The following is a 22838-nucleotide window of genomic DNA, read 5'->3' on the forward strand; positions in this document are numbered from 1 at the left end:
CATGCAGGAAACAATAGAAAAGATAGAGGAGTGTTAAGGTAGTATAGTCTTTGCTGACTTCATTTGAAAATTTTGACAAAGTAGTAAATTATTTATTTGTATGTAGGCAGAAGGCAACATCAATTTAGTGGATGAAACTATCACAGTGTATCAACTATTATTTATTTTACTAGATTTAAACCAATAATGACTGAGTAATAATGCCTAATTGTACTGGTAAGTGTAACCTGGACTTCACAAAAAGAAAAAAAGAAATGGACTTTTGCACATACAGCAGAAAATAAGGAAGAAGAATAAATGATAAGGAGAACAGAAATGTATTTTTAAACACATAGTATTGTTTGAAGTTTGTGTGCTTCATAGCAGGTCCAGTTGTGAGGACTGGGCATATCAAGGTGATCAAGTTTTTATTGTTTCATGGAGGGAAAGAGGCTGCTGCATTTTTATTTTTTTTAAAGAAACAGGTTAGACTGACACAGTTATGTAAGTATTACTACTGCAGCATGCAAGCAGAAATATACAAGACTTTGCCTTCACTCATCTGCATGAGTGATTTTAAAGAAGGTACAACACCTTTGTGCTGACAGAGACTAAAATGCCTAGAACAAAAATGAGTACAAAGCACTTCATTTTTCATTTAGGTATTGTTTTGCATCATGTTTTTGTGTTATATTATTTCGCTGCTAAATTAGGTAAAGGAAAGGTACCAGTAGATCTTGAATGGCCTCATGGTCTTGAGAAATACTCGGGCAGATTTTTAACTATCTGGAACTTTGTAAGTTTATATAGTTTCATTGTTACTTAGGTTTCTATTTTAACTTGTTTCTCTTTCTACTCTCAATAACAATAATTATTTGATTCTACTTAAATATTTATGATATTCTTGCATTTAAATGACGAGCAGAATTTTTTATTTCCTGTTATTTCTTCTCTTTTTAATTGTTTCTGTCTGGGGGAAAATGTCATTGCAGACTAAGTCAAAACAATACAACACAAATTCATTTCTGTATATTAGCCAATGATTTTTTAAAGCTCATTACACTCAGAGTAATGTGAGCTTATAAGATAACTATATTCATAAAAGATTACATCCTTTCTTTACACTATATGATTTTCTTAGGCTTGACATTGCACTGTAAAATTCGTCCTGCACCTGGCAGAAATTGGGCTTTTACAGAAACTTTTATTGTATTTTTTTCATTTCTGTTGTTCTGCAGACTCTGCAGTGAGTCTGCACTGGAAAATCTTCTATTAACTATATTCCTTTTTATGGAATTATGTTTCAGTAACTTAAGATTTATGATGTGTGCATCTTAATTTGTCCTTATTTATTTTGTTGTGAAGGTGGACACTTGCACTTATTGACCTATTGTTTATTCATTCAGACATTGTGCTTCATAAACACATCATGAAGAAGAATTCACAAATTGTGAACTGACTGAAAGTATTAATAAGCACATAGATAAAGCTATAGAAACAGCTTCCTTAGATTATGTTAATAACAAACTATAAACTATACTAGATGTCTTATCTTATTTCTCAAAGGCACTTGAGAGTCTATTCATCCATAAAAAAACTACAATTAGTGTCTTATTTTTCAGAGGAGCTCCCACCATTAAAATATGCTTTTCTCGCATTATATTATTAACTGCTGTTCGCCTACTTTTACATACTCAACAAGTGTGTGAGTCTAGAAATTAATCCTGAACAATAACAGTTATATATCAAATGAATGTGATTTATTTTAATAAACATTTGTTATATTAATGCTGATACTGAATTGCAAACTAAAAGTATCAGTGTTGATACATTTTGGTTTTAAGGTATAATTTTAATATAGTCATTAATTTATGAAAATTCTCAATAACCTGTTCTATTTCTAGATTCTCCTCATTAATGTATTTTGCCTCAAATTGAAAAAAAATTAATTTGTAACCTTCTATAGGGATGATAATCTTTATACAGATTACTTCTGTTCATGCATATAAAGTGCATATCAATTTTAAACTTTATATTATATGCCATGAATAATATTAGTGGATATATGTAGAGGTAAGTAAGTGTAATATTGGAAATGTCCTTGAATGTGCATTCATAGCTGTTCAGTTATTAGTTTTACATGATATATTTAATGGAAGCATGGAGATACTAAGAAGTAATAAGAATAACTTGCACCAAACCAAAATTTTATCATAATTAGTAAATGTTAGACAGAACTTCTGGCCAGTACTTGTTTTCAGGGGGGGGGGGGGGGAGCAAAATGTTTAGTACTGCTGACAGACAACAATAAAAGAAAAAAGGATGTCATTATCCTATCATTTGCAACTGTCATTTGGAACTATTACTTCTTTCAGTTGGGTCTCTCTCATCTTTGAGTCTGAGTGACCTGCCTTTCCTTTTTAATGCTCCTCATTCTATTTCTATCTCTTCCCTGAAGAAGGAAGTAGCAGGTCTGGAAGCTAAGATACACTCTAACATTAATGTGGGTCTGTTGGCAGTACTAAACATTTCACATCCTGGATGTACGTATTTTCCAGCAATCCTGTCTCATAAGTGTCATATGCAAATGAGGACAAATCCCTTCACATGTAGAGACATTGGGCAGTGTTGGGAGACAACAGTGATTACAGGGGGGGAGGTAGGGGGGTTGGGGGAGGGGGCTAGCTGTGAAGGAAGACTACTTGACTGAAGTTTAAGGAGATAAGGGGTCTACATCTTTTCTTTATGGACACAGTGTCTCTTCTATTTGGTAAACAACAACTTATCAGCATTTACATACAAAAGACTTGCTGATCATTTAGCAGAATAAATGATTTATTGATCATACATCCTGTGTGCTGTATTGTTGTGCTTTCATTCCATAAGAGAAAAGAAAGTATGTCCAAGAGTGGGTCCCTGAACTGCATCATGTGACTTTGCTCCATGAATAGGTATGATCTGTTGACTGTTTTCTAAAAGGGGCTTTTAAGCCATGGTGATATCAATGAGATAATATTTCAGACTGTTCAATAAGACATTATACTGTATACTGTCAATTGATTTACTGAGCTCACAGTGTTAATGCTATGGATTCCTTCTCTTTGTTAGAAGTACTTATTTTTCTTATCATATCAAATACTGTCATAGTTGTGCAGCTTTCTTACCAACAACCAAGTAGCACATTGAAAATATTACTCTCTAAGTAACTTCAGAATCTCATTTTTTCATTACAGTTTCCATAATGTTAGTTAGCACAGAAGGTTAGCTGACCATCTTAGAGCTTCCATTGAACCAAATGCTTTGGAATAGCACAAAGCATACTACAAGAAATTAGTTTCTCTGTAGACTTGTAAACTTTCACTATGGTTAAGATGCACTCCTTCTGCTCATTCAGTGTCTTCAGGCATGTGGACTGAGTTGAGGTATTCACTAACAAAAGACAGGCAGTGAGTAATTAGTTCACACATTGTGTTCTGTAAACCCCATTGTGTAGGAGACTCTTCAGGGATGTGGAACAAGTCAAGCTGTATTCAAAATACAACACTGCAGGCTCTTCTGAAAAATATTTTATAAACAAATTATGACAAATAACAATCTAATCACTATGATAGCTATCGGAATTACATCAGGATTAATTTATACACATATATTGTGACCTTTGCTTGAGTCCTCAACTAGAATTATCATATTCTGTCAGGTTTGATGTGAGTTCAGCCCTTTCAATTCATGTATCAGTCAAGAAAACAACTAAGCACTTCCTACTTATCTTCTTTCTTGAGGATCGTGTAGACATTGAAATTGTATAGTTGGTGTTTCCAGGTTTGGAACCTCAGCCTTTCATTACCTGTTATAATAGAGTCACCTGCCAGAAATGAAAGGCCAGCCATTAGTTTTGATGATCTTAATAGTTTATCTAAGCTTCTTGTTCCACATATAATTCAAAATTGTAAACATTCCACCATAAGTGCACAATACAATGCAAAAGGAAGCTTTCTAATGAATGATAAATTACCAAAAGTTAATGACTATCAATGTGGGAATTTTGAAGACAGATTTTTTATCAGATTATGTATCAGTTTTGTGTTCTGTAATAATTTGGATGGCTTTTTGGTTTCTTACACATGATGTGGTTGGTCATTATTGAAGTAAGGCAAGTATTATCTACAATTAAATTTCTTATCAATATATTATTTTGAAATATATACACATTGCAGACATGGATATAATTATAGTTTGTCAGGAACCCTATTTCTCTTTAGTAACTGACAAGAACGTATAAATGGAATGTGTGTGTGTGTGTGTGTGTGTGTGTGTGTGTGTGTGTGTGTGTGTGTGTGTGTGTGTGTGTCACATCTCATCATAAACTGATATCAAGCAAACTTGATACACAAAGTACTTATTGTCTGGAAAAGAGTACTGTAGAAGGAAGAACCACATCCAACTTGAGTGGGGTGACATAGGAGATAGATAGAGAGAGGGAGAGGACGGGGTGGACAGAGAGAGGGTGGAGGAGGAAATAGGCAGAGAGGGTAGGGAGAAGGACAGAGAAAGAGAGAAGGGGAGAAGTAGATGGAGAGAAAGGGGAGGGAAGGAGATAGACAGAGAGAGGTGGAGGAGGAGATGGAAAGAGAGAAGGTGGAGGTGTAGGAGACAGGTGGAAGATGGAGACAGGTAGTGGGCAGGTAGTACAGGAAGAGGGTGTGAGGATACAAGCGGAAGAGGAAGAGAGTGTGAGGTAGAAGAGGGAGAAGGTGTGAAGAGGCAGGTGAATGAGGGAAAGGCTGTGAGAAGGCAGTTGTATGAGGGACAGGGTGTGAGGAGGAGGCAGGTGGAAGAGGGATAGGCTATGATAAAACAAGTGGAAGGCAAAGCTGTGTGTGGAAACAGTAATAGTGAAAGTATGCACAGTAGACGTAGATGCACTGATGTCTAATTCTGGTACCTGTAAGTAATTTTGATTTGTTTCAAATTGCATAATATGAGAATTTGTAACCTTAAATTTTAAGCTGTTTGCTGAATTAATTATAAGCCTGTCCCATTATTCTACTGACAGTATCTCAAATGGATGAGTTTGAACCCTTTATCAGAATGCTTATGCCATCAGCAAACATAACAGTTTTTTAAATGTCTTCCCAAATCAATCAATTTGTAGGTCAAAAAACATGTGCAGGATAAGAACTGAGCCCTGCAGCACACAGTATTTAATATTTCCCCACTCTGAATTTAATGTTATTCCTCTTGTATTATTTGTTAAAGTGACCTTCTGTTTTCTACTGTTAAGACACCGCCTATCCAAAAGGAATGCCTTTAATGCCATATCATTTTAGTTCCATTAGTAGAATTTTATGATATACAACTGATTAATAGAAACTTAATCTGTCCCTCCATGACAATAAGCTATCATTATACTGCTTAATACTATTTGTGATTATATAAGTTAAATGCACCCCATTAAAGAAGAAAGAAAGCCTCTATTTTGAAACAAGCTGGTGATTCCTTAGTTGTAGTGAATAGTTGCTGTTTATCGGCAATCACCTGCCTGACATGTATTTGATTACTTTGGTAGTTTTCAAAGAAAATGGTCATTTGCATTTGAGACAACAGACACCTGTTTAAAATACACAAACACTTGTCACACAGCTTCACAGTGACACTGCAGTCTACTTGTGATGTAACTAATAAGAATTAACTTGAATCTAGATGATAAATAATTAGTAGGAGTGTTTAGTGAGGTGCTTTTTAAATTTCTTTTGAGCTTGTCATGATTTCCAATCTTAACCCTGCACAAGGGGGCCAAGGGTGCAGGTAAATAATTTTTGTTTCTTAAATTGTATTGTGCATATCATGGTTCACTTGAAAGTGATTTTTGTCATTAGCAACAACGAGCTTTTGAAAACATACAAGACAGTACTTAACAAAATAATCAGTGAGGCGAACAATGTGGCAAAAAGCAATTATATTAGAACTGCCAATAACAAAGTAAAACTTGTACAGAAAATAGCATAACAGCAGACAAGTAAAGCCCACATGTTTTTGTCATGCAGTTAGACAATTATGGATGACAATTATGTGTTAAAGAGAAATTGTGTGGAGCAGAAATGTGGGCAATAATAGAAGTGAATATAAAAAACCTAAGGGCATTTGAAGGAAAAACCCCGTATCAGATCTACATCTTAAAAAAGAGCCAGAGGGCTGGAGAGTAAGAAACAACCAAAAATTACAACAGCTTATACAAAGGGAAAGATAAAGTAAAACTTATTAAATCTTAGCGAAAACACTGGTTAGAAGATATGAAGAGGGTGGCAGACGACAGGAGCAACGAAAAGAAGATTTTGCTCCAAGGAAGGAAGGGCAAACCAGGTGCATGATGGCTGGCCTTAGCAAGATGGAAGACAAAAGTAGAGAACTGAGACACATGGTCACAGATTGTTTAGGAAGTGAAGACCCATCATGGTCTCTACTGCTGAAGAAGAGGAATAAGAAGATGTAGGAGAAGAAGAGAAATTGTATCACTGCAATTTTCAAATTTAAGTGAGCAGTTTGTCAGTGGACTCAAGTCAGTAATAACAGTCAAACAGTGGAAAGTACAGGTTGGAATATCAACTATTATGTAGTCTATCCTTTTCATAATTAGTAATAAAAGTTATGTATTACCAGAGTCATCAAAAAACAAATTTATTTCTCTCTTTGAAAATCAGCTAATGAGAAACACATTTTAACAATAATTACAAATTTAAAGTTTACATATCATACAGGCATTGAAAGCATCTCACATTTCTATAGTAAGAGCTATGGTAACCTTATTGTTAAACAAATCTACAATACATGCAACCATTCGCTGTCAACTGGAGCTTTTTCATGTTGTTTAAAAGCGTAAAACTCAAGCCGCTATTCAGGAAAGGAAAGAAACAAGTTGTAGCAAATTACCAGTCTGTTGCACTATTATTTGTTTTCTCAAAAAGGCTAGAAATTTTTTTGAAAGAGTTCTCAGATTTCCTATATAAACTTTCAATCCTTCCCACAGAACAATGTAGTGTCAGAAAAATCTGATCAAGATAATGCCATTTTCGATCTTTTATTTATTTATTTATTTATCCATCTGTAGGTAATGTAAATTGTATGGTTGTTGTCAACATGTAAAAACATAAAATACAGACACAGAGATATGTCAACATACATAATTACACACATATTACTCCACAAGTTAGACAGTGACAAATGTTTCACTGGTATGTTGTAAAAGTTTACATTCATCACCAACCACAAGTATTACACAGTTATTAAATTGTTCATTATTCAACATATTTTGTTAAGACAGATTTACAACAAACCACTCACAAAGCCTCGAGATAATTAAAATGATTACAGGTATCATATGACTAACAACATGTATTAAGGAGGTTGAAAGAATGACAGTAGTTCAATCTTGAAGTAGTGGACCAATTGCAGGCAGCATTGATTACATCAAGTAATTAGATTTCAAGAATGTGTGCACTGTGCCCTCTAGCAGAAAGCTGGACCATCTGTGATCTTATAGGAACCACGTCTTCTATAGGCAATGGCAATACTACCCTTCAATGGTTTTGATTCTTCAGCCTCTGGATTGTTTCTTTTTTAATGCACCTTATATTAAGATGAATAGTAATTATTAGCTACACTTATGTAGTAAACTGTGATAGTCATGCCCATACTTTATTGTGCCCAATTTTATGTAATGTAAGCATACCTAAAAAAACTGAATTGCTTTTTAGCAAAACAAACTACACTCCTTAGTAATTATCTACATTATTTACAGGCAATACAGACATTTCACTTTGCTCTTTGTGTTGCCCAAGATGTACTAGAGCTGCAGTCAAATAGCTACTTGCAACAGGTCAAACACTATGTAAGGAAAGTGAACAATTACACTTTCAGGACGTTTGTATTTCCATTATCACTTGTAAGTAAATAGAACTTCAGATACATTCTAGCTATAGTGTAGTAGGTATCACATATTTATTTAAATTAATTCCCCTAGTGTAATAAAATACAGCTGTATTCTCTGTCCAAAACATTTTTTTGCATTGGTGCTTGTAACTTATCATAGAAAATTTTTTGTTTGCTACATATATGATATCTAAGTGAACTTCTTTGTAAATCAAGGAAAACTAAATTTTAAAAAACCTGCAGATCAATTGCTATTACGTGTCCCACCTCTTAGACTGATTGTTAATTTATCATATAAAACACCAGAAATGAGGAATATTTATTAACCCTTGAGCATTTTGCAGTGAAATAGGTTTTCTCATTCATTCATAGTAATACAGTGGATATTAAATACAGTAGACAAAAATACAGCAAAGTACTGTGAAAAGATTGTAAAAGCTAAACCCATTCTCATGCACATAGAAGAATTCCTTAATGTTGTAAAGTGAGTAGTGAGGTAGCCAAACATTCAACTGTGTTTTGAAGTGGTTTTAATAGCATGTACCAAGCACTGGGAGCAATTTAATACAGATTCTGAATGGGTTCACAGTGACCAAGACAGTTCATAATAACCCGTTCACTGATTCTGTTAGCTTATTGTGCTTTTGTTGATACACGTCTTTCATAACAACAGGTTCAGAAATGAATCTACTTGTTTCCATGGCATAAGGCTTGTTCTACAAAGTTTACAAAGTTCCAGGACTGCAGCTGTATCCAGTAAGTGTCCTCTGCAGATATTTTGGCTGAGAATTATCCAGTCATCTTCAGAGACATAATACTGATGCTGAAGCCCTCCCACCCACCTAATAAGGACAATGCTTGCAGAGACAGATCATCACAGCTGAAAAAATTTCACCCAAGCAGCAATGACCTGTACTACTGACACACTCTCTATAATGGAGATTGTGTCATGTATTCTACTGTAGTTTATAAACACTAGACATTAAGACCTCTGGTTCTGTGCTATTGTCTTTGAAAGCTGACTATTCCAAATGATGATTTTCATATTTTAACCAAGTTAAAACAGCAACTGGGATAAAGTGAACCATTTGTCTATTGGATTTTGATGACTCTCCTAATCAATAACACTCAGAAGGATGATGTAGAAGCTAGAATCTTCATATTTTGATACTCCATGTAGTGAGCTGTCTCAGTGTAGTGTTCAACCACTACTGATTTGTTGGGCTGTAGCAGATAAGTGTAGTATCAATATGCCACAAATTGACTGATGTTGTTTGCCCAGCATATGAAAGTCCACAATGACACATGTTATAAGTACACATAGCATTAAGCAGTCCTTCAGAGAAATAATGAGAACCTTCAGTTCATGCTTAGGTTCTAACATATTTTAGAAGAAAGACTCCTTACATATAGTATGAAGACTATGGATTTCAATCTTTCCTCCTCAGCCTTTTGACGTAGGATGCTCACATAAAGTTTGAAAGACAGAGCCACATTTTTGAGACATTCAAGTTTCTCACACAGATAGTTGTCATCCACAATATTATGTGCCCTATAGATATGTGTGTTGAGGACACCACCCATCTGCAGTGGATGGAGGCAGATGGTTACTTGCAGATACAAATCTGTGTGTTTGCTTGCAATAGACTTCATGTCCCAAGGTGCTGTCAGTTTAGAGATGAACTAAAATGTGCAGAAAATGGAGACATGTGTTCTTTAGTATTACCTTACTGATTTGTTTTCTTTTTTTCCGTAGGTGGAATTAAGGTGGCTCAAGAACTGATGATGTGTTTTATTACCATTGTAAAACCACTAACAATATATGCAATAGTGAACTGGCATCAGGGACTGCCCCTGCTTGCTTAAAAATTGCAAAATTGGAACCAATCGACAAAAAAGGAAACAAGAAAGAAGTTGGCAATTACAGGTCTATCGCCCTATTGTCTGGCTTTTCAAAAATTCTAGAGAAGGTCTTCCACAAAAGACTTACAGCCTTTATGGAAAAATATCAAATCTAACCCACAGCCCAACACAGGTTTAGGAAGAACCGCTTAACCAACAGTGCTATCTATGAATTCCTATGCAAAATTTACCAGAAAGTGGCCAGTGGCGAATATATCACTGGTGTGTGTCTTGACTTGTCAAAAACATTTGATATTATAGATCATGAAGCACTACTATAGAAATTAAATCAACTAGGCATCAGAGGCACACCTAATGACTGGGTCAGGCTTTTCCTCTTATCTGTAAATGACCAATAAGCAAACATACAGTGTCAAAATGCTTACCAGTTTGTTGACAACACAAGATATCTCATTACTGCAATATCAGAAAATTTACTACACGAAAACATAACAAAGACAATGGGTACCACAGCAGAATGGTTCACATACAATAAGTTAATCATAAATGAAGGAAAAACTGTAGCAATCAACTTCCATAATGTCAAGTAAAAGGTTCCACAAACCATAAATATCCAGTTGTCAAACAAAACTGTAATTGGAGCTGACCTGACAAAGTTTCTCAGGCTCTCGATCCAGGATAATATCAGGTGGGGAATTCATATTGAAAGTCTCAGCAAAATATTGAACACATTTTGCTATGTGATGAGGATCTGTGAAACCTGCTGTAGCAAAGACTGCAAGTGTCCAGTCAATCCTGAAGTATGGAGTCATTTTCTGGGGAGCTTCTCCAAACACCATCAAGGTATTTAGAATTGAAAAAAGAATCATGGGAATCACAGAAGGTGTGCCAAACACACAAAATCTTGCAAGCCACTCTTCAGAAATCTGCGAATCCTCCCTCTACCATGCCTTCATATATTTGAAACCATAGTATTCATACATCAGTATGCGATTGAAAATCTGCCGCCCTTCCTCAAAAATGAAGATGTACACACTCGAAACATAAGGCAGAAAATGAATCTCCACATGCACCATACAAAATCTAAGCTCTACCAAACTGGAGTTCTGCACCTTGGAAAAAAGATATTCCGGAAATTACCAAATAACATACAACCCGTAAACAACACAGCAGGGTTCAAAGCTGCAGTAAAGGTGTATCTAATTGATCACTGCTTCTACAGTCTGTAAGAGTATTTTGATAGATAATAATGTGCCAGTATGAATAATAATGTACCAGTCTTATCCTCAGAAACCATTGAAAAAATTGCAACCACTGAACAAATATAAATAATGTACAAGTAGTAAGTAGTGTAACCATAAGAGGTTGATGATGTTAAAATGATGGAAACAGTATTCTGTTTAATGATGTCCAACATCTTATATACAGTCTATGTACCAACAAGGTCTCATGGACAAATAAATAAATAAGTTCTATCATGGAAACACACCACAGATGTCTCGCAAAATATCTCCAAAAATCAGGCTTAAAATTTGCAAAGTCCAGCTCCTTCTCTTAAATTGACCACTACTGGTGGCAGAGGGCTTCCCATTGGTATCACCATCAATTTGTTCATAAAGATCATTGTCAAATAAAAAATATGTTGAGGTGGGCATTTTTTCCAATTTAGGAAATTAAAACTTCCTCTAGGACTGTCAAGAATAGTTTTGGAGGTACAAATTTCTTTGCCAGGTTGAGCTCTCTGTTCTGATTTTTTATTTATTGTGGTGAAGTCTGATAGAAACTGTAGCACTGACATATATTCTTGAGAGCTCTAGTAAACATTTTGTTAATACTTAGGCAAGCATATTTTTATGAATCTTAGACAAAGAAGTAATTCATACACATTGCTTTATCCTGCAGTTTTGTTCACAACTTGCAGGTGGTCTGCTGTGCTAGTACCACTTCTAAAGTAAGTCTGATGATTAAAATCTTATGTTTTTTGTGGGGTTGAGGATAATTTTATGTGTTATGGATGGAAGACTGAAAGATCTATAGTTTATTATTCTTGTGTGTTTCCTTTGTTGTTAAATAAGTCTAATCCATGACTAGTATGATTTTGAAGAATTAATTTCCTCTGCACAGTTTCCATAAATAATTTTACAAGTTCCATTAATATTGGGTTTTAATCAAGTCTATTAAACCACGATTTTCTCTATGCAAATTTGCTTTCCTTATAGCTGTTATGGTTTTACATGCATATGTTGAAATTTGCATTACTTTGGGAACATCAGTGTTTTCATTACCAACATTTTATTTTTCTGATCCATCTCTTCAGCAATACAAATATTTAATGAATCTTTGTAATATTGTGGAATTATTGCAACATTATTAGGTACTATTCAGTCTGACAATAAACTCTACAATACATCTAGGACTGAAGTGAGTGGCACTGTCTACAGCAAATCCATCAGTGGCTGATATATAGAGAGAATAAACTGTGACAGAAACAAAAACTGTAATAGTCTAGGGTCTGTGCATAAATCAAAATACTTTCTTAAGCAATAAATTTTTGGATAAAAATAGTTTGCATTTAAACATGTAGGATTCAAAATTCTTAGCAAAATGTTTGCTGATACATGTAAAGTTCTCAATAGTAGTACAAAGTTATAAAGCAGGATAGGAATGCTAAACAGTATTCTACTCTTTTCAAGTAATACAAAACGGAACACTGAAATACCACCTAAGCAAATGTATTCTTGATACCATTGTGGGTTAGGTAGGTATGCCACATAAATAATGATATGTATTCTTTAAACTTACAGAATTAACTTTCATTCACCAATGAAAGCATATAAGAATGTTTGGTCAAGAAGACACTGAACTGACAAGGTTACAACAAAGATAAAAAATATGTGCCAGATATGTAATGTGTGCATATCAATAATTTCACTTCCCACAAACAAAACAAAAAATACATCACTGTCCGTCCCCTCCCCCCCCCCCTTCCCCCCTCCCTCCGCACCCTTTTCCCCAACATTAGTGCACATTACCTGGAATGTCTTGATATTTAGATGACTAGCTCTTGTGTGGGTCGGATGCCATGGTGGTAGCAAAGCTGTCAGTTGTGATGCAGGTGTATCCACAGGCTGGTGACACAGGGTTGCTCAGGGTCTGAGAAGTATGACCCAATGGATTGTTTGTAGCATGAGATGTCAGCAAGGTGTCTGGGATAGTTGAGGAAAAAATCCATGCATTATCAACATGTGCAGTGGAGACATTATACAGAATGTGTCCTCTATACAACATCGAGAAAGGGACAGGGTATGGTGACTGGAGAGGCAAATCTGTTTGAGTCTATATGCAGCATTACATGCAAACAGCTATGTAATTCTTTGTGCACAAACACCTGATGATTGCTTTCGAGAGGATCTGGTGAGCAACAGATATTGGAGCAGTGGTACTTTACTTGCAGCGCTAACTGTGTAAGTTCTGCTGTGTTGGATAGTGATGCCAGCACTAACAACAAAACATCACCAACTTGACCTCACATTATGGGAGGGGATAGCACACTTGCAACATATCAGCCCCAATAATCAATTCCACACAAAAATTGGGCCATAATTCTGATAGTAGTTATGACCTTCTGAATATAAAGGTTTTAAATTTCACATGGCGTGAATATTTGTCACTCACTCTACCCCACTGCAACCGCCTAATGCCTGAGTGTAAAGAACTATACAGTTGAGTGACTAAGAGGTTTGTGAAATACTGCTGTGATACTGGTAACATATTTCATTCATTTGTATAAAAGTGTGTGGTTTCTAACCAGCAGCTTGTGCCAGAGATCTCTTTGTTTTGAACATTTTTATGTTGTGATTCACAAATGCAGAGTAAATTAATGAGACTAATGGGTGTGTCATTATTAACACCACTGTTGACAGTGTTAAGGAGATGTATATTTGCAGGAGAGGTGCTATTCTTCAACATTATTGGCATTATTAAAGTGTAAATCATAAATCATTAACTTCATTCCATAATAATTCTTCAGTTGCTTAGGTTTACTCATTTTGCTTTTTGAGATGTGCGTATGACTGCAGAATGTCAGTACAAGGGTATTATTAAATAATATGTACATATATGTGTGCAAAGTTGCCTGAATATGTGCTCACATTACTTAATTATTTATCATGTAGAATAACAAGCGTTATTGAACAAGATTTTACAACACATTGGGCAGATGTGTCAATCTTACCCCTGCTCTTCCTTCCTCCTCAATTTCCCAGAAATAGGAGGGCTCCAGCTGTCACTCTGCTACAAAATATTTTGGGTTCAGGCATTAGTCAGCCCATTTGAGTTCCCAAAGCATCTCTGTAACACTTATGTGATGTTAGAACCTACTGGTAACAAATCTAGCAGCCTGCCTCGAACTGTTTTGATGTCTTCCTTTAATCCAACCCAGTACTGATCCCAACACTTGAGCAGTATTTGAGAATAGGTCACCGCATCCTATATGTGGTCTCCTTTACAGATGAACTGCACTTTCCTAAAATTCCTAAAAGTTCACCATTCACCTTCCCTACCATAGTTCACACATGCTTGTTCCATTTCAAATTGCTTTGCAGCATTACACCCAGATATTTAAACAACATGACTGTGTTAAGCAGGACACTACTAATGCTGTATCTGAACATTACAGAGTCTGTTTTCTTACTCATCCGTATTAGCTTACTGCTACTAAATGATGGTGAGTTTTTCAATCCTTCATCCACTTACGAGGCACAAAAATCTCCAGACCACAATTTACAATCTGCTTCAACTTTGCCCATAATTCCTCTATGTCCATCCTACTGGAACTAAATGACATCAGTTCACTCTCTGTCCAGTAGAAAAACTCTCCTAGTCTTCTTGACTGACTTACTTTCATAGCCATAGTTGTTATAATGATGTCTGATTGCTAATCCCTGTTTGTATACGGACATTGTCAGTGAGGTCTGGTCTATTTGTAGCTAAAAGGTCCAAGACATGTCCATTGTGTGTGGGCTGCTGAGCTAGCAGCACAAGACAGTTTTCAGAAAACATGTTCAAAAGTACTTTGCATGACTGTCTCTCTGTACTTTACACCCCCCCCCCCCCCCTTCCCCACTTTATATCCATAGACATCCCAGTCCATACTCAGTAGATTAAAGTTGCCTCCTACTAGTACTGCATGATCTGAGTATTTGTGTGCTACTGACTGTCTCTGAATGACTCTAGAAGAGTCACATCAGAATTGAGTGGCCGGTAAAAACAAACAGCAATTAACTTGGTTTCACCTACATCTGTTATACACAACCAGATAGCTTCACTTTGACCTCAATAGAGACAATATTTTCATCATCTGCAATAAACACTCCCCTATGATGGGCTCTAATCTCTCTTTCAGATACCTATTGCTAAATATCCCAGAGCTTTCCACTTCAGGTTTCAGCCAACTCTCAGCTCGAAGAATAATATGAGCACAAGAACTTTCATGGAGGGCAGTGAATCCAGGAACTTCGTTATGAATAATTTGACAGGTTACTGATAACAGTTTGACAGTCAAAGTATCTTTATTCTTAACGTTGTTTGACTTCCCTTGCTGCATATTGACTGGCAAGTGTTCAACAAAGCATTTCAAACTACTGCCTGGCCTAAAAAAACCTCATGTACAGTCATGGACAAAACAAGTGGGACCGGTCTCCTTTCCATTATGCTGATCTGCACAGCTTTAAAGTCTGCCACACAGCATAACAGGCAAGGCGACAAAGTGCTACCAACATACTACGCACAGGCATGAAATTGAAAAACTATCCGAACTATGTCAGACTGTTTTCAATCATGTGTAAGACTATATTAATGCTGATTAGTGTGCTACACACAACATGTAACTATAAGATATAAATGAAAGAAGAAACGTTAATTAGTATGATCTGTACTAATAAAACTGAATTTCAGCTTATCAAGATAACATAACTGTTTTAGTAAGACGAAGTACCCCAGATTGTTACGAATTAACAAAATATTATGTGCATTTGGACGCGAAATGGTCTGTGTCAATGTTCAGACCAGTCATACTTGATTACCCTTGCTCACCTACCATGGAAGTTGGCAAAATTAGCAATGCGTGAAGATTCATAATGAAATTCAGTTAAAAATCATTCAGTGCCACTCAGTTCAATTATTGACAGAAGTGGAAAAAGTAGGCAGTAACAAGTATGAAATTCTACATGATTTTCATATTTACATCCACAGGGCACCTGTACTGAATAAAGGTAGCAATAAAACCTATGTCAACACAATCTAAAGATACTGCTGTTTATGTAAAAATTTATACGAAAGGTCAAAAAATGGCTCTAAGAACTATGTGTCCAAACTGCTTAGGTCATCAGTCCCCTAGACCTAGAACTACTTAAACATACATAACCTAACACACATCCAGGCCCAGGGAAGGATTCAAACTGATGGCACAAGCAGTCGGGCAGTCCGCGATATGGTGCTGTTGAACGCACGGCTAACCCTTGCCAGCAAGTTGTTAATATCATCTGGTGTTATAAAAAGTTATTTACTTCTGGTGAATGATTTTCTGTGCAGTTCATTTAAGATAGAATAACTAAAATGAATTTGATGTTATGGAAGATGAAGGACACCTAATTCATTTCCCTTTATCATGATTTATTGTGTTAGATTTGCAATCTGAGCATTGAACTATCCATAACCACACTTTAGCGCCAAGTCATAGTCACAGATATGTGAATACAACACGTTGGCTTATACTTGAGGTATTTTGTTTCTCATGAGGTGGTGGCAGATGTTGGTGTGGCATCTTTGAAGCGTGAGCTTCGCCAGTGCTAGCTATCTCAGCACATCAGCTGAGTGAATGTTTGTTCCTGCTGCTAGCCTAATGGACAATGGCTACACCGTAGAATATGGTTAAAAACTATGTGACCATTGAATTATGTTCTTAAGTGGTTCATAACTGTGTTAGTAAATCCACTCAATATTTTTATGTCCTTTAAATTACATTTGCTACATGATTTGCACTTAAGATGTAGGAAATGTATGTTATTTGGTCCATGCAGCACATTCCAATTGCTTACATTGACATTTATGTTACAAATTAGTCATCTTAACCATAACATGAACAACGAGGCTCTGTTTTGCTACAGTTGTTTCATAGCTTAGTGGTATTGTGTGTTGATGGTGTTGGCAGTTTACAAACTGCATATGTAACACACTATAAAAGTGTTAGATGCCAACAGTATCAGTCTACTTGAAAAACGTTTGTTGTCATTGTAATTTAGGTAACCTGCTCTTTGACTTCCAATTTGACAATTTGTGGAAAAATGTTTTACCTAGTTTCAAACATTGTCTGACTGAGAAAACTTAGTCATGAAGGAGTCAGTGCAGGCAATTATTCACTATTATAGGAAACTTTAGAATCCACTGGACACTTGAATTCTCTATACTGATTCTGAAAGTTTTGTTATACCTCTTGTTATTTACTGTCTCAATGTCATCCGTAAGAATAAAATTAAAGGTAGTGGGATTAGGTTCCTGATCTATATACTGTGTATTATATTCTACACTGCTACATAAAATTTAAAGGTTATATTCTTTACGTTAAACAGAGTATCGGCTTCAATCCTATGATCAATGATAAAGTTCAGAAATACAATTACAGAATAGTGGCATATAGATTATGGCTCCTCACCATCAACAATAGTTGTTACCCATACTTTTGTTTTTGCTATTTGACCGTTGTCAACCTTTAGAAACCAACCAGATCTTTCCACAATGCCATTTTTTACTTGCTTCTTAATATGTCCTATAACTACAGATTTGCTGAAAATATTAACTGTTAAATGCGCTATTCCACAAATTAAAAACTTCCTGTTATTCTTTATATCTTGAAACTAACTAACGTCCACTTTTACTGAAGAAAAGATACATAATAATAAAATGAAATCATAGATTGGAATCTCAAAGCATACTGGGAATGGTTAAAATGAAATGAACTGAAAATCATCTTCTTGTGTAAAACACATTACTGTTCAGGAGAACTTTGGCACCTCTCAACATTTTTTACACCTCTGATGTTTAGCCACTTGTGGACAAATAGTGGGTCTCATGAAGCAGCACTGTTTAGCTGTCACAAAACAAAGCCTAAAAAATCAGTAAATAAAACTATTCTTCTACTGTTGCTCCAAATCGCATATACCAACCACCCTCTGCTGTGACAACGACTTGAAGTCTATTGCATATTTGATTTTTCTCTTCTTTTTTGGGCCTCCTTACCTCTTCTTCTAGCCCAACCTTCGCCTTCCAATTATGCCTTCATCGGCAAGCTTCTCCTCAATATTTTAAATTTTTGCTGAATTACTTTTTACCCTTCTTGCATATACACATGTGTCATCTATTTTTTGAGACTGCAGAAATATATGAAGTGAGTATTTCTTCTCTTAGCAAATTAAGTTATTCAAAATACATGTTTGTAAAAAAAAAAAATAAAAAAAAAAAAAAGAGTTAGAGAGAGAGAGAAGATAAAAAAATCTGTTGCAACTGATTGGTTAAGGACTGAGTGAAAAAAAAACACCTCTGCTGGTGCTGCTTAGTATCACATATAGCCTCCTTTGGCTTCCAAAATGGCTTGAAGTCTGATGGGCATTGAGCCCACAACTCTAGCCACATAACTAGGAGATTCAAGTAACTCATTCCAAGTGTCATGAATCACATCAGAAAGCTGTCGGTGAGTCAACAGTGACTGGCCCTTTTCCTGTATTACTCTGACAATTTCTGCCCAAATATTCTCAATGGGATTCATGTCAGCTACTTTAGGTGGCCTTTCCATTACAGTAATTATGGTTGTCGAACCACCTCTTAACCACACGTGCCATATGAATAGGAGAGCAATCTTTTTGGAACATTACCTGATCATTGCCAAATCTTGCTGTCACAGAAGGCAACATCACATTCTCCAGAACTGATATGTAATTGCACATATCGAGTCTTCCTTCAACTTCCCACAGGAGCCCACACCCTTCCGCTGATATCCATGCCCTTACTGAAACCGACTCCCTGCCAATCCTTCGGCAACTGTAAATATATTTTGGATTATACCTAGCACCTTTTGGCCAGTAAACAAGTACTTGTCTGGTTGATGCCGTAGAGAAAACTTTTTTGTCTGTGCAAATCACCTGCCTCCAAAACTGTGGAGGTTTGATGACATTTTCAGCAGTAAAAGCAAGGCGGGCTTCTCTGTAGGAAACAGTCAATGTCTCTTTCACAGCAGTGCTTCTTGTTCTCAGTCCACCTTCCCTTAGATGATGAGTGTTGGTCTTATTGCTAACATTGAGACCCAAAGTCTACTGAATTTGTCATGTGTTGACAAATGGATGGTTCTCACTGAAACGGCGTATCTGCCAATACTGAGCTGCTGTTGTTTTATGGCGATGGCCATGTGGCTTCCATTTAGGTTACCACCCTCTTCCTTTTGTCTAATCCACCTGGCTACCATCAACTTGTGAAAACCCATAGTTCTTGCTATATAGCCATTTGAAAATCCCTCTGCATGGAGTGCTATTATAGTGCCCTTTTCTGCCTCAGCCAGATGGGCCAATTAGCATTGACTGCCTCCTCCAGGACTGCAACCACAATGCAATGGCCAAGTATGTGTAACACAGAAATCAATGGCATAAATGAGAGATTGCAAGCCCGTACCTTTGTCGTTACATTGTAGAGCAACTTAGAATCTGTAATTCTTCTCAGAAGGGACTTGTGTGCTCTTGTCATGTCTTATCCTGATAAATATTACATGAAATGAAATGTTTACATTTTGAATATCCAGCAGGCCTAATGCAAGGAACATTTCTGAAATATCTGAGGCAACCTGGAGAACACTCCATGCATTTTATTGGTAGAAGGTTGCCTTATAAGAAGAAAAACGTGTTTATCCTCACTCGCCGTGTTTCCAGGTGGCACATTTTACTCTGAGGCATACATAGTTCTCGGCAGGCGTAAGTAGCGGCTTGACTAATGAGGGGAACTCGCCAGGTGCCATATGCTGATTGTCCAGAAAATTTTGCTCAGTGAAGGAGAGGACAAAATAAGTGAACATGTGTTTCAGCTTATCTGCAGACATGACTGTTTCTGAGAAAATGACAGTCAAAGTTATCAACATGCTGTTGCTATAGTGTAGATACCTTTTGTGCCTGAAAATGCAATTGAAGTGGAGGCTCAGTGGCTACTTTAATAGATAATTCAGAGAGTGAGGGGGGAAACAAAGGAACAGCTGGGTTTCTAACTTGCAGCACAAAGTTCTGAAGCCATGACGGTAGCCACAGAGCCACTGCTTCAATTGAATCCTTACATGCTAAAAAGTATCTACACTATAGCAACAGTCCATTGAAAATTTTGACTGTCATTTTCTAAGAAACAGTCAAGTGTATGCAGATAATCCGAGACACATGTTTGCTTATTTTGTGCCCTCTTTCGCTGAGCGAAGTTTCAGCAAGATCAGAATATGACACTTGGCGGGTCTCCTTATAAGTGGCGTGCGTTGCGATTCAGTAGACATAATGTGTCCACTTTCCTTGACTACTCATTGACAGGCTTGGAAACTTTCATTCTTGTACTGGCAGTTTGCCTTATGAGGGCTGATTTTCCTGATAACGATCCACTAATGGACTTTGCTGCTAATTTATGTTACTGTGTAGTAGACCTACTGCAACGACTTGAACAAGAAATGTTTGTTCATTTGGATAGTCCGCTTCTTAGTTGCCATATTTCACTATAATACTTTCCTTTGTTTCAAAATGGCAAGTTTAGATGTCTATTGCAACTTGGTAACATCATTAACAATTTAATACTTTGAAACAGTTATGTGTGGTGTACGAGGAGTGTACTCTGTTGAATGAGGAATACATTAAAGACGAAAGCTGCATCCAGTGACAATAATTAACGTTTGGTTACATGACAAAACACAAGTCAAAATACTGTCAATTAATCTCAGTACCCAGTAAAACTTAAAGTGGAACGATCGCCAACTTACTTTTGGGGGGAAGGCAAATGAAAGACTGTGTTGTATTGGCTGCACACTAAGAATATGCAACAGGTCTACTGAAAACACTGCCTACACTATGTTTGTCCATTCACTGCTATAGTATTCCTTTGTGCTATGGGATCCTTGACAGATGTGATTGACCATACATGCCCAAAACATCCAAGGAACAGCAGCAAGATTTATAACGTCATGAAGTAGGGGAGAGAGAGTCCCAGATTTGAAAAGCGAGTTGGGGTGACAGTCATGAAAACGAAAGCGTTTTTCATTGTCATGAGATATTTTCATGAAATTTCAATCATGAACATCTGTTCACAACTTACACAGGAAGAAATGATCATAGTAATAATGTAATTCAGGGCTCGTAAGAAAAGGTTTAACTGATCCTTTTTCCAGCACGCTGTTAAAGAGTGGGATGGTAGAGAAATAGTCCGAAGGTTGTTCGATAAACCCTCTGCCAGACGCGTAAGTCTGGATTGCAAAGAAATCCTGTAGGTGTAGTCATGTAGATGTAACAACGAAATTGAGTTGTAATTGCAACATGTGAGTTACATTTGATTTAAACATCGAAGTTGTTTGCTGTTTATTTACTTTTTGTTCATTATTTTCAGATATAGACAAACACCTACGTGCATTAAATTGATACTGAAATAAAATATCTTGTATGGACCAACAACGATAAATTCTTAACTACTTGTTATGGTACTGGAGTATCTGACAGCGTCTTCAGAAGTGGATATTGCATACAACATTCCTAGGGTGTTTATATGTGGATATTTCAGATGACTTTGAAGAAAATTTGAATGTAGATTCATAAAAGTTCCGTGAACAAATGATCTGAGTTGCTGGTGAATACACTTTATCCTCACTAGACAGCATATACTATCATTATACATGAGGTGAAAAGGGACTCGCCGGGTGCAGTGGCCAAGCGTTTCACAGTGCTTAAGTCATGAACCGCGCGCCTGCTTCAGTCACAGGTTGCAATCCTACCTTGATCATGGATGTGTGTGATGTCCTTAGGTTAGGTAGGTTTAAGTAATTCTAGGTCTAGGGGACTGATGACCTAAGCAGTTTGATCACATAGTTCTTAGAGCCATTTTTTGACTTTTTGTGTCAAGTTTCTTTACATAACGGCCATATCTTTAGAGTGTGTCGACGTAGAAGCACACTTTTTTACACCACCAAGGGACCATATACCACAGGAAGTGTGATACATTCTCGCTTATTATGTCTACCCGCACTTGAGGTAAACAGGTTTTAAGGGTTGGGTAGATAGATGGACGATCAAGAAAGTGAGACTAGTAGGGTTCCATTTCTACCGACTTAGGTAACGAAATCCTAACAACTAAAGCAGCTATGACAGTGACTGTAGATGAGGGCCACATAAATAATTCCCCCTACTCTTCATTCGAAATGTTCTAGTTGCAGTCGATACATCAGCATATTACTTGTAGCTATGCTTTCGATCGAAACGACATTTACAGGAATGGAAATAAAATCCATTTGCCTCTACATGTGGTAATTCAGATCCCAGATACCACCATGTTATAGAAGTGTGAGCATTCCCATTGCAAGCTAGCTTAAGAAACATTTTGGCTAATGAAGGTTTTCTGGCTGTGGTGAGTCTAATGGAGAATTCAAAACATTGTAGTATACATTTGGCAGCTATGTAGCCCTTTATTTCCTGGGATGGTGCAGAATTATCCTACGTAATTTACTTGCTAATAACAGTATTTTGTTTTTCCAGTAACATCCCAAATGATTGTCACATAAGCAGTGACATAAAGGTAGAAAATCCTTGTTTTTGAGTGCAGAAAGCTCTATGCAACAGAAACTGAAGATGTTTTTGCCATTTTCATTGCGAAATTGCAAGCTTCTTCATGTGTGGCATAATAATAGAGGGCTGTTTGCCTGGGTTGTCTGCTAGCATAGTGAAAGATGTTTGCTACTGCAAGGGAGGTCTGGTTTGTTTTTGGTTCTAATTTCGATGGAGGCAGATAGACTATCAATA

General features: G+C 36.5%; 2 protein-coding genes across 4 annotated transcripts in view; both read left to right on the forward strand.

Annotated features, from left to right (window-relative positions):
* LOC126161711 (androgen-dependent TFPI-regulating protein-like) overlaps positions 1-22838 on the forward strand; it is a 217044-nt gene that overhangs the window by 141334 nt on the left and 52872 nt on the right. The gene's annotated exons all lie outside the window — the stretch shown is intronic.
* The window catches only part of LOC126161712 (androgen-dependent TFPI-regulating protein-like), a 75219-nt gene continuing 52872 nt past the window's right edge, over positions 492-22838 (forward strand). Inside the window, exons 1-3 of one of the 3 annotated variants that reach the window (XM_049917742.1) lie at positions 494-564; positions 693-775; positions 7775-7918. In XM_049917742.1, coding sequence (XP_049773699.1) covers positions 504-564; positions 693-775; positions 7775-7918 — 288 coding nt within the window. In that variant the 5' untranslated portion in view covers positions 494-503. Of the gene's footprint in view, positions 776-7774; positions 7919-22838 lie in introns of all 3 variants that reach the window. The other 2 variants (XM_049917741.1, XM_049917743.1) reach the window with 2 other exon arrangements.

The sequence above is a fragment of the Schistocerca cancellata genome, chromosome 2 (assembly GCF_023864275.1).
Source record: "Schistocerca cancellata isolate TAMUIC-IGC-003103 chromosome 2, iqSchCanc2.1, whole genome shotgun sequence".
NCBI classification, from domain to species: domain Eukaryota; kingdom Metazoa; phylum Arthropoda; class Insecta; order Orthoptera; family Acrididae; genus Schistocerca; species Schistocerca cancellata.